The sequence below is a fragment of the Falco punctatus genome, assembly GCF_963210335.1.
Source record: "Falco punctatus genome assembly, chromosome: 1".
Taxonomy (NCBI): domain Eukaryota; kingdom Metazoa; phylum Chordata; class Aves; order Falconiformes; family Falconidae; genus Falco; species Falco punctatus.
Window position 1 is genome coordinate 52,706,371 of NC_137580.1, and position 16,086 is coordinate 52,722,456.

The 16,086-nt window shown below is 41.5% G+C and overlaps 1 protein-coding gene across 1 annotated transcript; it reads right to left on the minus strand.

Moving 5' to 3' along the window:
* Positions 1-3,462: 3,462 nt before the first annotated feature.
* On the minus strand, positions 3,463-15,642 carry HS3ST1 (heparan sulfate-glucosamine 3-sulfotransferase 1). The gene is made up of 2 exons (XM_080387660.1): positions 14,786-15,642; positions 3,463-6,177 (listed from the first exon to the last, which is right to left on the minus strand). The coding sequence occupies exon 2, from the start codon at positions 6,047-6,049 to the stop codon at positions 5,087-5,089; it is 963 nt and encodes a 320-aa protein (XP_080243786.1). The 5' UTR covers positions 6,050-6,177; positions 14,786-15,642; the 3' UTR covers positions 3,463-5,086.
* Between the last annotated feature and the right edge of the window lie 444 nt (positions 15,643-16,086).

The window sequence follows — 16,086 nt, forward strand, 5'->3', positions numbered from 1 at the left end:
GTTATCTGGACTGAACTGTGTTCAGTGCTGTAAAATGCCCTGATCATTATTGTTGAAATAGTGGTGACTGATTGAAAACCAAGGAGCAGAGGGCATGTTAGTTGTTCTGCTGTTTTACTGTGAATGCATACATGTTCCTGTTTTTGTAACCCTCATCCAAATTAAGAAGAATTTTTCCATTCACTTTAGAACAGTCCTTTGTTCAAGTGAATGTGCCTTCATAAGCGAAACTATGTGTCTATGTTGTATTACAATTTTTTTAATATACTAAAGGATTCCTCATGCACCTGCTGCTTGGGGTTTGGCTCTTAAACTGTTTTGGCAGAACATAATGTCAATAGCAAGTAAAAAGATTATATCATTATGATAGGATTATTGACTTAGAAGTTAATTGAAGACACTGCTTTCATAGATAACACAAAGTTATATTCAAGCCAAAAATTTCATGTCCCTTATCATTAACAACAACAAAAAAAGTGTTCTCAGACCAATGAGACCAGCTGTTCCTATGCATCCAGCTGCTCCCCACCCTGACTTGCATATTTTATATATCCCAGAAGGCATTTAAAATCTGCAGCATCACTGTTGAGTTTATTGCACTATTAACTTAAAAGCTGCATCAACTGATGTGTGGTAGTTAAGTAGAAAATTTACTGTGGATCAGTTAGTATTGCAAGGAAAAGAGTACTGCTTTCCTTTGCTAATATTCTAGGACACATAAATGCAATTTCATTTATTTTTGGTAAGCAAAATACTAATAAATGTTTTTCATAAGATATTTGCATGGTTGCCATCTGTAACTGGCCTTTTGAATGCAACTGCAAAATGAAGGAAGTAACATTGAACATACAATCTTTCCAGCATAACTGGGCACTTAGGCAGAGTCATATAAATAAAATTTCCAGGGTTAAGAATGGGAAAAGAATAATATTACAGCTGCAGGGACACATATTTGCAACTATTTCAGCTGGTATGCACCTAGTAGCAAGTTCAACACACTTTGTTGACAATGTTAATTTAATATTTTTGCCTTATTGTACTTTTTATTACTGTATTACTGTAATAGAGAACATTTACTAATTTACTCCTGCAAAATTTCATCCACAATGTGAGCTTAATAAGGACTTTAAAGTCAGAGACTTTGAAAAAGAGAAAGAAGAAGGGATATTCCTGTGCAAAGTAGTTTTGATGTACAGCCTCTTACTTGTGGGGTGCATGTGTGAACTTTCTTAAATACATGGTCAGTCATGCTAGATACAGCAGAAGAAACATACATGGAAATACGTCTTACACCAACATTTATTTTTAGATATTGGAAATCTGAGTGTATGACAAGAGGGAATGAGAATCCTGGCTTTCTGCAGAAAATAGGTATGAAAATGCATGAAACAAGGAAACATGAATCAGCCTTGAGCCCCAAAGTAATGAAGTTTTTGTCTAAACTACTCTGTGGTGGTAAGTCTCACACGCTCACCATGGAGTGTAGCATTACCATATTCCCAATACAAACAGGCTCAAGCAAGATTAAAAAAAAGGATGGTTTTTTTTCTGAGCTGTTCCAAAACAAAGTTGATTTATTCAAGCATAGTAGATGTTATTTCACCTACAACATCAGGAAAAAGGCACAAGGAAAAACAAAGCATGTGTAAAAGGATCATACAGCACCAACAGTACGTAGCAATAGTCTTGATGAAGTAAGAACTTCTGTGATTTTTTTCCTAGGAGACTTTTTTCCCTTTCCATACTTTTTCAGCAGTGCTCATGGAATGATGATTATAGCTCAAACTTTGTCCTCTGCAGGTACAATATCTGGCTTTCAAAGACTCACAGTAATCCATGTTGTGAAGCAAAGGGCAAGACTTAGTCCTACAGTGCCACCCTGATTAATGACTTGATTGGTATTTCTTTTTGTACTCAAGGGGAGTGGTAGGCTTTGAATTGCACATTGAGTGTTGTATTTATTTTATATTTGCAAGAGTAATCACAGACTTGGCTAGCTGCCCCGAGGAAACAGGCCTCTGGAGCAACACCTAAGTGGTTGTACTTTAAACCTGAGATGGTAGAGTTTTACAGAAATACCTATATTGCATAACACTGGAAAGGGATTTTCAGAGATTTTTAAAAATTAATAGATATGGCATGACTTCAGTGCTCCCTATTGGTGTTTCTACAGTCCCAATAAGAATGTGCTTCAGCCTCTTTCTTCCATTCTCTCTTCACTTTTGTCTTTTATTGTTGTTTAGCATTACTTTTGAAACAGTCTAGGAAATATACGTAAATACAGTAACGCATGTGTGGAAAGTGAGTGCTGCTCTGTTAAACTGAACATTCATACTCTAAACCTAGTTTTAAGTATTGTAACTCTTGAATTTAGGACATCTATGACAGGTAAATTTTACCATTATTATTAGTGTGGGTGTGATTTATTTTCCATCATCATCATAGCCACCACATAGCTAGCTGTGCAACCTCCAGGATAAGGTATTGTACAATCATGCCATCCCTGCACAAGGCATAAACATTCAGTTTGACATAGTGTCTGTGGGCCCCTTTGAATGTAGGGTCTAAGGCATGAGTCATGTGAACCTCTGCTTCAGGATGTGCCCCTGAAGTGGTCACTTCACCTCCTGATACTACAGAGAACACACTATGGGGTCTTAGCATTAACACAAAAACAGTGACCCAATGGTTCATGCTCTACTTCTCTTTCTACAGAGACAAGCCGTATTGGGCAGTGGGAAACGTGCACGTGTCCTGCTTAGTGACAGCAAGATACTGGTATAAAGTAGCATTATACATCTAAAAGTATTCTCAGTACCAACATCAGGTGTCAATATTGCTCTGGCATTCACAATTCAACACTTACACCTTATGCTGCCCTGTATGACCTGCTGCAGGTGAACCTGATCCAACCCTGTCTCCTCTGGCTCCTGGTCACATACCCTGGTAGTAGTTTTCCTTTCCCAGCAAAAATTTGGTGAATGTGGTGGGTGTAGTCTGGGACTGTAGGGAGGTCCCAGTGAAGATGGGACTGTACTAAGGTGAAAAGCCTTTTGTCTGGACCAAAACCTCTTAGGTACAGATGGCTCCTGCAGAGGTCACATTAGCAAAAAAATAAATAGTAAGTGTAAAGAAAAATACTGCCCCAAATTACACAACCCCCCCTGAACTCACCTTTTCTAAAACTTATGTTGGCACTACAATCCTGTAATCCAATTTTTGGCATCTGCGTCATGTAAGATCTGACATTACTGTCACCAGAAACTTTCCCTCCTTGTCGTATATTCTGGGTCAGCAACAGACCATACAGGCACATCTGAGTAGCAAACAACTGCTTTCCAACCAATTCACTAGGCTACAGGTAAATTCTTAAGTAACATTTAACTGGAATCTAAACTGGAGTTGAATCCTAAATAATGGCCTTCCAAACTAGAAACTGATGAACAAAAGAGAAAGGAAAGATGCAATTCAGAAAATATTTTATTGAGTACAATACCATTTCATTGTAGGCTTTCATCAAAGGTCTACTTTATAAAACACCACCAACCTCCCTGAGGTTGAATACAGCTTGGGCAGGTGCACAAGGAGCAGGAGAGAGAAGGGCATCATCTGCAAATTTTCATGCAAGCAGCATAATATGGGATATTTGCATCCAGACGGTACCTTGTCATAGTGCCCAAGTTTGCACCATCTCACCAGAAAAAAATTAATGACTCTACATTTAAATTTTATAAAGGATTGCAACAATCAGTTACAAGTTCAGATTTACAGGGTGTCGCCACTGCACATTCAACAGCTAAACACAACAGGAAAATTAGGAGCTCAGAATGAAAGTACCGTAGTAAGCCTTGTGTGGAAACAGGATTAACTTTAACTCCAGAAATCAATGGCTAAGACGACATCATAACTACTGTAGACAAGGAGAGCTGTAATTTTTACTAATGTACTAACATCTAACTTCCATTTTTAGCAGACGAAAGACCATAAAAGTTCCTGGAATTGGGGTTAATCCCACAACACACAAGTCTAATCAAGACTTGGCATCATGGCTCATGGAAGGAGATTAAAAGAACAGCAGCCCATGGGCAATTTTCAGTTGCATGAAGCACCTGCACAGCTCATAGGAAACAGCCTTAAATGGAGTACAAGTGGTAATATTTATATGAATGAAGTTGCTGCTTATTGCAATGTAGACCAACTAATTTTTCTGGTGTAAGTGTTCATTTTCAGTGATGGCAAAGCATAAATGTGCTATAAAACGTAGGAACAGTCATAAGCAACCTTGAAAATGTCCCTATATTGCTTAAAGTCTTCTCTCAACCCTCCTTTATGAAGTATATATATATATTCAGAGACTGTAGGAAGTTTTCAGGTTGATCATATTTCTGCAGCTAACTCCAGATTTTATGAGCAGGTCCCCACAGAAACCTTAAAAATCTACTATGAAACCTGCACTGTACTGCCAAAGAATTGGAGGAGCACTTGTTGTAACAGGTTATACAAAGGTAAGTACAGCAGTTAATATGTCATATTACAGAGACTTCCACTTTCCTTTGGGTGTGCATGTCCCAACATGTAGAAGTACAACCACTTTTGAGGAAATAATTTTATAAAGCAGAATGGAACAATTTGCTAAGTACAACAATATTTTCAAGTGATAGAGAAATTCTTAAACCGCATTTTAAAGCAAGAAAAAAGGAAATGTAAAGTCTAGCATATTCATTAGCAATTAAAGGAGAAAGTCCAGAATAGTCCAGAAAGGCCAAAGTATTCAAATAATTCTGAAGGGTTCTGTTGTAATGAATTTCCTATTTATTAAAAAGACAATGCATTCTCAAGAGACCATCTTGCAGTGAAATAATTTAGTTTCTTCATATAGACACATCATACACAATGTCAACAGCCATGAAAAACAATACAAAATGCTTTCAAATTTAACAAGTAGAAAAATATAACTAGTATATATGGCAATTGTGAATCTAATACTGTACAGAAATATTTATGGATTTTACAAATAAATTATAGCTTAAATGCCCCTTTTAAAATTTCTAAATGTACACTGGAACATAGGTTCTGAAGCCTACCACTAACTTGCCACAAATGAGTGCCAGTCAAATGTCCTGCCCACAAGCTCGAAAAATTTCTTGTTGGGTTCATGGAAATATTCATGCAGTTTCTCAAGTAACCGGGTATCTACTTGTGGGTGGGCTCGTCCTTTTGACTCATGTAAACAACGCTCTCTACCACTGTCCCTTAAGCAGTAGAAGCCTTTAGTTTTATTGAAATAAAAGTTTGAAGCGTTTATCTGTGGTGATAACTTCAAAAATCTTTCTACCTTCTCTATTTCTGGGAAGGGATCTTTGATTAGTTTATCCCCATCTACAATATGGATATGATTGAGAGGAAAATACTTCAGCCAGTTTTGCATGTGAATGTAGTATAAGCTTCTGTTTATTGCCTTGTAGTCCACATTGAGTTCACCATCTTTAATCAGGAATTGTTCAATGGATGGATACGGCTTGTGCTTCTGCATGTGATTATAGAACACTTGGGTGTAATCTGACAGTACTCTCTCACTTGGGTCTCTTAAAATAAGGAGTAGTCTCATTGATTGATTCATGTTATAAACTCTTTCAGGCACTTTAGGTGATGTGAAATATGCTGGAGTTTTTTCCACGGTGATCTGATGGGGATAAGAGAATGGCATTTGATTAATATACCACTGCAATCCATTTCTGTAATGATCTTCCCAGTCAAAGAAGTGAACTTCACTTTCTGCTGCTGCAATATCTGGATGGAGACTCAACATCTCTAACAAAGCCCTTGTTCCACCTTTTCTTACTCCAATAATGATAGTCTGTGGCAGCTGCCGGCATGATCCATTAGAATGAATGCTTTCTTTGAAGTCATTTTTTTGAGACATTTTCTTTAAAAGCTCTCTCTGAACAGACTGAGAAGAAGTCTCAGCCTTTGAATTTATAGCTGGTCTGGAAGGCACTATCTGAGGTTGAACAATAAGCAACACAGCTCCCAGCAGAAAAGCTGCCATGACAGAAGTTCTTAGTCTGGTTTCACTCAAGCAGGTAATGGGGCATAGAGTGATTTCCACCGAGAACAACCTTTAAAAGTTGTTTTTGTTTTGCTGAGTGAACACGTATTTCTCAGACAGAAACTTTGCTGAAAGAGGGAAAAGAAAAAGCAGCACATTATTTTATACTCAGACATATCACTACTAAAGCCACAATACAAGTATCTTTCACTCATCACAACTGAACAAACTTTAGCTTTCCCAACTCTATGCTCCTAGATCATTTGGTATAATTACAGTTTTTAAAAAACAGGCACATACAATAATGCCATGAAAAAATAATTTCCAGTCATCAGGAGACACGATGAAACTTTTGCACCCGATACCTCTTGAGCATTACTTTTTGTATTATTTTTTTAAATCTGATTTCACTGGAGTTGAAGCACAATCGCAAGAGAATTAAGTGCTTTTTTTATCTGCAAGAATAGGTTTATCTTTGAAACAAAACATAAAAAGGAAAAGGTATGGACTGGCCCAAAAGAGCATTTCTAAAAGCTGAGGGTCTTGTAGGAAGCCTAGGAATTACAGCCTCCTAAAGGATGATGTGACAGCAACCTTAGAAGTAAAACCTCCTGGGGAGAAAGGCTCATGCAATATAGATAGAGCTGCCCAACTGTGGGAAGGTAACACTCTCCTAGGAAGCAGTTAGGAAGAGCTCTGCATGAGTAGTAGACCAAAGAAAAGTTAGTATTTGCTTTGTGAGTGGGGTTTCTAAGGATATATCAGGTAGCATGCACTCTGGCCCTGCAAAACATAAGATAATGAAACCATAGACTACGTAGTATGACTGCATTAACAAAATGCTAGAAGAGCTGTGGTTCCAGTCATGATGCTCAGGAAAGAAACTACACAATGAATGCTTCTGAAGGTCATTTCAAGAGTTAGCCACCAAGCTGCTGTGACGTAAACAACTAACTTTACACTTTATCAAAGGACTACTAACCATCAGCACTGAACTCTGTTTAAAGGTCATGGTGTTTCTAATGCAATGCTTGAAGTGAACTCTTAATGGCCTCACACATAGCATAGCTGTTAGATCGTCACGTTATAAGCAGGCTGCGTATACAAATTCCCTAAACTAAAATGTTTTCCGAAGACTTTATAAACTCAGTGGATGGCTGTGTAAGCATGATTTTGGTATCATCTAACTCACTTTAGAAGTGGAAGCTGCAATGGCAGAGCACCCAACTGCTTTGTCTCAGCAGGCTATTGTAATTATGAATTTTAAGCTTGGAACAGTGCATACTGTACCAGCTAACAAGGGCTGAAATATGAAATTACATATGAACAACGTGAGGAAATGGAAGGGCTAGGTTTTGGAAATTCTCCAGAGAATCTGAAAAGAAACTAAGAACTTTTCCACAATAAGCTAAGCCCCAGTGTGACAAGGACTAATGATGTGTTTCTAAGTGATCTAGAAAGTTTTGTTTGGTAGCTCTGCATTTACAGAGGTCATGACTCCATCCTGAATGGATCTGGTCTGCTTCCTGATGTTTGCTACTGATTAGTACTTTTATGCTTTCCCTATATCTAACCACTTTTAAAGGGCTACAAAGCAGTGATATTGTTCGGAAACAGAAATCAAGGCTGGGAGGAGAGGGAAGCAAAGTGTCACGACAGGTGCGAAGTCTAAAGAGGGTGTGCTTCCCTGCATGCCCACAGGCTTTGAGCTCATGAGCACGCCTTGCCTTGGGCAGAAGGTCATGCTGCAGGCTGTTCTGTGATGTCTGATGTGAGGCAGCTTTGCAGAGGAATTTGTTGTTCTTCCATTTTTGGCCGCTGAAATTTTATATTGCTATAATTACAACAGCCAAATGGAGCTCTTAATCTGCTCTTTCCCTGTCCTCACCATTCCTGTTAATCTTTCTCTGTTTGACCTACTTCAGGTATAACAAGAAATAATCTTAATTTGCCCTACACTGAGGATGTTGGTAGGGTGACGCTGGGTGACAGAGTTTGGTATATATATTCATGGTGGATGTCCCCACTGAGCTATGCTGCCATTATATTCAGCAGCAACGTGAGCAAATGGTACAGCACCAGTCAGATTGCATCAGTGATTGATGGGCAGCTCAGTACATGAGAGCAACAAAACATCAACTCTTGCTGAATTTTAAGGTCACAGATTAAAGGAATAGCCACTTACTTCAGAGTATATTTTAAGAGTCACTAGCTCCATAAATAGTAAGCCTGAGTTGTTGCCTTAACACCTTACTGGAAAAGCGTAATAGGATTCCAGTGAGGAACAGGTTGAACTGTTGTTGAAAGGAATTCAGTTAAAGCCTAATGGTAGGAACCCTTATTTCTGAGTAGTCAGGCTGAAATATGCCAATAGCCAACTTCTGCAATAGGCTGCCTGTCTCTGAAAAGATTAACTTTTAGCTGCTGGTCTCAGCTATTAGTGACAACAGATTTATTGGATTTCTTTAATTTTTTTTATTTTTTGAAATGAACTAGATATACCTGTTCATTGGGACTGTTCATTTTTAATTCACAGTTTCCATGCTACTCAGTTGCCAGCTTTTTCTATTTACCTCTTCCCGCGGCCGAGTATAGCATGGGAATGTTTTGGGGAAATAAAAGACACAGCAAAATGTCTCTTAACTGAGCTCTACTCTTGTTTCGGCTGCCATTAATCTTTGAAATCAGATTTGTAGGATATTACAGGTATGATACCAAGGGCCTCACCTCAGATATTTTTTTGAGCCTCAGTGGAGCTCTGCCTCTATGTCTTTCCATTTTTAACTCAAATACTTTGGTAGTGGGGGAGTATAGCTTTTTCCAAAAAAACCCAACTGTTTTCTGTTGCAACATCAGACCTCAGAATAACATGGGAGTATCTTCTGTTTCAGACATGCAGAATTTAATTGTTCCTCCACAACTCTTTGTTCAAGGTACACAACAGGTGTTCCTACAATGCAGAACACTGCTACAGTATCTGTAGCATTTACTGCCTTTAAGCACACCTAACAAACCATACCAGTAATTATGCCTTTCAAAGTACATACATGCTATTGTTTTGCTTGCAAGCAAAAAAATCCCAACTTTGTCTGCCTTTTCTTTCCACTCTCTTTTGTTTCTCTCAATCTGTGTAGGTTTGATACCTGGATCAATTGTGTTTTGTGAGACTAATGCAACACAATGGATATGGCTCCTAAATTCATCTCAAAACAAGTTGTGTGGGCAAAGTGGTGTCCAGAAATAAAACTGCATATAAATTGGTTGTCATCTTCTCTTATGTCCTCTTTAATGCTTTATGTAGATCTGCAGTTTGGTGGCTAGAATTACAGCAGTTTATGTAAAATGATGCAAACATGTATTCCATAGCTTTATAATCTGTGGGTCTAAAAAACTGTTTCAACAATAATAAGCATACACTGAAGAGTTTATAGCAACCACTCTGCCAAATTACTTTTCTGCTTTAAAGAATTTTCTTCACTGCCTCCAGAAGTCACGCAGAGCATACATGACTTCCCTCAATGACTCTGTATTCCAGATTAGTACAAAAATTTAACTGACAGTCATTACTATTGTATTTGCTACAAGTAAACAAGCAAGTTAGTACAAGAAACACAGTTTATGTTAAATGGTGCCTTGAAGATTATACCAAGACTTTTCAAAGTCTGATTGCTTTTGCTTAATCTTTTCTTCAGCCTTCTCCAATTAATTTGCAAAATGTGCCATAGTGTTTATTCAACAAGATTAAATGTGGACATTGTCAATCAAATCAGCTTTCATGATTAAAAAAATCTTCAAAAGTAATAGTAACTTGAAAATAAATGGAAGCTTTTCTCAGTAAATGCAGTAGGAGGGCCACAGCTGCCAGACTTCATTGGCTTTTAAACACATGACAATGCCTTTTGAGATGTGTCACTATTTTATGATTTCTATCTCTTACCACATTACCAAGATAATTTAATGCTTTGGTATGTTAATCCTCAATCAATGGCATGGCCTAAACTACCTAGATTATATATAATTTTCAGTTCAGTTAGCATTAACAAAATAAGGCAGTTTTTGCCTGGACTGAAAATTTCATTTTTGCTGGGGGTGGGATGGGGCTGGGTTTCACTCTAAACTTTCATAAAAGCCTTCGAGTTAGCTGCTGAAGCAGGCAGGAGGGAACATAAAGAGTGTCTGTATGGCAGTCAGTAGGCGTCAGGTTGAGTCTGCTGGCAAATCTGACAAGTGTACGCTTCACAAAAAAGCCCACAGCAACATACTGAGAGGTTTAGCAGAGCTAATGAGACACAGTTACTACTAGGACAGTGACTAGGAGAGGGAAGACTAAAACCTTCCCATGAACACGCAGGTGACTTCATCTTCATTAAAGCAAAGTTGTGTTTTTATGGTTCTCTAGGGACTGAGGATGAACAGGTTACATCTCAGATGCCTTCACTTTCTCTCCTTGTAGAACTGAAACCCTTCACTGGAAAGATCTTTGCCCAGGCATCTGAAAAAGCAGTCTGACCTGAATGAGAACCATAGATCAGTTGCTGAAGTTTGTCTCTAGAGGGAGATTAGAGCTGAAAATCTGAAGGAGCCATTCTGTTCTTATAAAATTATATTTAGTTTTGCAGATGCGATAGAACCTCAACACAATTTGCAGACTCTGTTTTCCTTTGCAAATATTTGGACACTAAATACTGAAAAATATAAGATTAACATTGCTGGTTAAAACTAGCTGTGCAGTACAACCCACACATCTGCTAAACTGGCTTCTTATATTGAGGAAAAAAAATAAAAATCCATAACTGAGCTAACCAACTCTAAAAACAACTTTCTAAACTGATGAAAGTCAGTGATCTGGACATTTGTATTCAATGCTGTGTTTAAAAACCTGAACTAGATCAATTGTAGTGTACTTTAAATTCTTCAATAACTTGATATGAACACCTTATATTCCTGTCCTCTAAGTATAGATGGTGTCTGCCATAGGATATATTCCTACATAATAGGAATTGTTTATTAGAGCTTTTTTTGAGTGACAGTTTGTATCCAGTTCGCATAAAACTCTAGTACAGCTATCACTTAAAGCTCAGTCAAGAGCAGGAAAGGAAAGGGAGCAACATTTATTTTTAAGTCTGATCTAGTTTATTAAACATTTTTTTCCTTTGGAAGTATATTCTGCATTTTGCTGTTTTTAACTATTAAACTGTCTCATAATGCTCTCTTCATGAAGAAATGATTCCCACACTTCCTCACACACTGTTTTTAATCACATTTTAATAAAAATTTTAAACAAGTGCCAATGAAATGCTCAAATTCTAGTTTCCAGTAATTAACTACAAGTAATTGCCTATTTCAGTGAGTGCTACAGAGACAAGTGTATTAACTAGAACAATATACTACTGAAGCCATAGATCTCTAGGGGCATAAACTATTGATCACCTCATGATATAAAAAAAAGCCATCTGTGCATTAAGAAGGGAGGTAAAAAGATAAGCAACCATACAAACCTGTATTACAGTGCCTAAGTGATATTGTCTAGGTACATTTCCCAAAATATATTAAAAAAAAATCTGCATAACCAATAGAAATTAAGCCATGACTAACTTTTACAGTCAGCATGTTAAGAAATTTAAACATAATTTCAGTGCTGTTAAGATGATAGATTGTCTATCAGCTGTAAGACTCCAGAAATACAATTGTAAAAGTCTCTCAGTTTTCATTTGGGGAACTTCACACACTGAGAAAGGCTGACTTGGTAGGAAGTATTTTTGGCTGAAGTCTGCTATATTTCTGCACCTGCTGTGATAAATACAGTTTACACAAATTAGCTAGGTCACCAGTTCATGACTTCTAAAGAAAGTTCAGCTCCAGTGTGAGCAATGAAGTAGCAAATTTATAATAGACTGTAGTTATATATAACATGCATTTTTTTCCCTTAAGGTCAGAAGGGACCACTGCAGTCTTTCATGCCAAGAGATCATAAAAATTTTTAGAAGAGAGGATACTGTAGCTATCAGAGAGCCTCATGCAGGTAAAAATAAAATGGGACATTACAGCAGAATAAAAATAAACTTGAAAAGCTCAGGATGCACAAAAGGTTTTATACCGAATGCTAATATGGAATCCCCCTACCACCTTCTAGCAATTTTTTTAGTACCTGCCATGACTAATTTTTTTCATAAAGAGAAAGCATACACATACCACTATCTCCTCTATCCCCCCATAAACCCAAATGTTCAACTCAAGATCCAGAAGTTACTCTCCACCCCACTTCCAAGCAAAATGGGTCACATTCCAATTAGGAAGCAGAAATCTACTGCACAGTTAATAGAGTTGTTTCCTAGTTCATCAAAGCTGTCCCCAAGAAAACAATCCACATGAAAGAATGGCTCAGTCCTGTCTTGCTCCCTTTCTGTACACAGGCTCACCTTAACTAGATGTATTGAAAAAGGGAACACAGCAGATTAAGCAATCCCATTCTCATTTTCTCTGCCAAGCAATTTCTTTCACTCTCTGTAGCTGTGGGCCCCATTTCAAATACCAGCAAGACATTTAAAACAACAATAAACACACACACACAAACTTTCACATAATCTTTTAGTTCATATTACAAGCTGATTTCTGTGTCTTCCAGTCCTGCCTTCAGAATAATAATGGAGCAGAGTGCATACTGGTAAGGTCATCGCTGTATTAGGCTTGGCTAAACCAATCATTTACTAAGCAAAGCACTACATGGTGACCTGGAGGGAACCCTCATACTCTGGAGTGAGAAGTAAGGTGACCCATCAGGATCTTCCATTTTGGACTGCCCAGGCATATTTTCAGTTTTCTTCTTCTAACTATCAAAACTTTTCACAGAAATCCATCAGCTTTGACATACTTTTGGGCTCTGATAGCTTCTTAGCTCTGGGTAGCATTTCTAGAAGAGGGAAGGGTGAGATCCCATGCTAATCAGACTAATTAAACCATTTCTAGTTTCCTCTAATGAAGAGTAGAAGAGTTATATGTATCTGTACCTGCATGTATTAGGTATTGCAAAACTGTTTTCCACCTCCTCTGTTCTTCTGTAATGTCTATGGAAGCATATGGTTAATTCAGAACAACCAAGGTAGTATTCTGACAAGGAGGGGACACAGTCAAGAACTTGGCAATGCTGGAGTCAGAATTTGCTCTGTCAAAATTAGTGCCTCTCCACTGCAGCAGCTGGCTTTGCTTCAGATGTGTAATCTTGCTGCTGACCTACCGGAGGCATTTGATAACGATGTAATATCAAAAGCGTCTGCATTTTCCAAAAAGGAAAAAATCCAGGGTGGGTACTGAAAGGGTGGATGTGCAAGAGATAGCTAAAGCTGATGTCAGTAACTGCGCTCTTACTGATAGGTGCTCATTTCTGAGCAATGTGGGAAATGCACTTGTTCAAGAGCGTAAGAAACGCTAGCAGATGTAAATTGTAACAATTACTATATTTATATATATTTACAGATTAAGTTTGATAGCCAGACAATATATGAGCATATACTAAACTGAACCTATTCCACTGATGCTCCACTTGGCATACATACTGCCGAGACTCTCAGTGAGAGTGGGCAATGAATGGGTCCCTCATGCCAGAGGTATGATCCCCACAGACACTCCAGCCCCATGCCATTCAAGCTTAGTATTCACAGAACTTCTCAGATTTATTTTCTTCCCCTCCCCAGTATCCAGAGACTAACAGTCTTGGCACAGGGAAAGCCCTCAACCTACCGCACTAACAGAGAGGAAGGGGAGTCATACACTTTAATTCGCAGTCAACTGAGGTGATTGAATTGCCTGTACTTAGCTGGGTGCCCTTTCCTGATCTCGGCTGGAAGACAAGACCAAACCAGAACCCTTCCAGCTGGGGGCTACCATCCCTCCCTCCCAGCATCCTTTTGCCCTCAAAAGATGTGAGCCCCTTACGCCCTGATCCCCAGAAAGCACCCCGAGAACTGCAGGAATCAAGCCTTCCCCGGGCTGTTGCAGGGAGCCAGTGCTTCAGAACAGAGTGAGCTGAGTTAAGCCTCCGTGCTCCTCCGCCACCCCTGAACACCACTTCGCCCTCCAGCCCTGCGCGCAGCTTGCCAGGCTCCAGTTCAGCACACTGCATCCAGCCGGATCCAGCACCCTGCGTGGGAACGGATCAGAGATGCTCCGAGGAGCTTTTGCAAGTTGTCCTGCTGTCAGCTGGAGCCCTGCGCTCCGCCACCCCGCTTCCACACCCCTGCCACTCTGCCGCGACATGCCCTTGCCATTTAGCCACAGGGCAAACAAGGAGGCAAAGAAATAAAGTGCCCAGGGGCAGATCTGGTCACATCTACAACCCGGGTGCTGCCGACCACCTTCCCCCCCCGACCCGCTTTCTTTTCGCTCCCCGCCACCAGCGACGCCTCCCCGAGCCCGACTCGGTGAGAACGGCGGGCGGGGGGCGGCTGCTGCGCAGCCCCCTCGGGGTTGGGGCCGGTGGGTTTCGCACGGCGGGTCCAGCCCCGCTGCTCAGCCCCGCAGCGGCGCTCGCCTCCCGCGGGCGCGGGGCTCCCACCAGCCGGCAGCAGGTGCCGGGCGGCGGAGCGGGTGGCAGCGCCGGCTGCCAGCGCCTGTGCGCGCCCGGGGGGCGCGGACCCCCCCGCGACCGCCCCGCCGCCGGCACCACCTCCCACCCCAAACTTCCCTGGCGGCCAGCGCCCGCCGCCCTCCGAGGAGGGCTCCGAGCCGCGTGTCACTCACCGCCGGGGCGCAGAGCCGTGGGGCAGCGCCCGTCCCGCTGCTCCATGGGCGGCGGAGCCAGGGGAAGCGCGCCGGGCGGCGTGCGGGGGAGCGGGGGAGCCGGGGAGCGCCCGCTGCCGCCCGCCTCGCTCGCCTGGAAGCGGCGCTGCCGGCGCCCGGCGCCCGCCTGTTTGTGCAGCCCCGCCCCACCCCGCTCACGTCACGGCCAGGCCCCGCCCCTGCCCCGCCACGCCCCCCCCCCGCGGCGCCTGGCGCCCTGCTTGGGGGGGCAGTGCCGGGGCTGCCGCTGCGCCCCGCGGCCGGCGGGGGACCTGTCCCGGCGGCGGGCGGCGGCGCAGGGTGGGCACGCAGCGGTGCGCGCACGCAAAAGCAGTAATTGACACGAATCACGTTACAGCCCCAGAGGAAGAAATGGCTACCTGCCGAGAGCGGCCGCTCGCCCGCCCCGCCGGGGGCCTCCTGCCTGTACCTACCGACATAGCCCGTGCGAGGTCGCAGGAATGACAGACCGACAGCACTGGTCGCTGTGTTCACTTCTTGTTTATGTGTTCTGCACTTTACAAGGTGGCTTTGATTTTTTTAAATTCAACACCCCCCCAACTCCCGAAATGCTTTTTGTTCAGCCAGACGAATTTAAAGCAGAACGGATGTCCAGAGTGACAGAAATGCTGCTTCCTAAGAGCAGTAGGAAACAGGCTTTCTGGGTATTTATTTTAAATCATAGGTTTATTTTATTGAAATACGTCTCTGTTTGCCAGGAACAGATCTGTGGGGGGTTTTTTCAAGATAAAATGCATTAAAAACAGCATTAACATACCGCATCTTCATCCATTATTTCAACAGCCAAACCCTCTTGAAATTTACCAGGTGTAAAAAACAGGCCTGAGCAACTCACCCCCCCCAAAAAAAAAAAAAAAAACAAAAAACAAACCAACCCCCCAAAAAAGAAAACCACCCAAAACGCAAGAAAAACAACCCAGGGGCTGGTGGGGGAACCAATTTCTCGGTTGGTTTTGATCAGTTCAGCCCCACTTCTGCTTGGGGCGCTGCACGCAGCCCCCGAGGGCTGCAGGCGGTGGGGCATTCCTGCAGCAGGTGGGTTAGCGCTGTTTGCACACAGGGTTTGGTGCCGGCTCAAGAAGTAACTTGCTCCATCACATCCACCAGCACCCCCCTGGCTGGGGCTGGCGGGCAGCCCGGAGCCTCTCCGCAGCTGAGGGTCAGTTTAAAACTTCCTGATTTCTTTCTTATGTTTCCTGTTTCAAACTTTTACTTCTTTTCTGTACTTACACTTCTGTAGC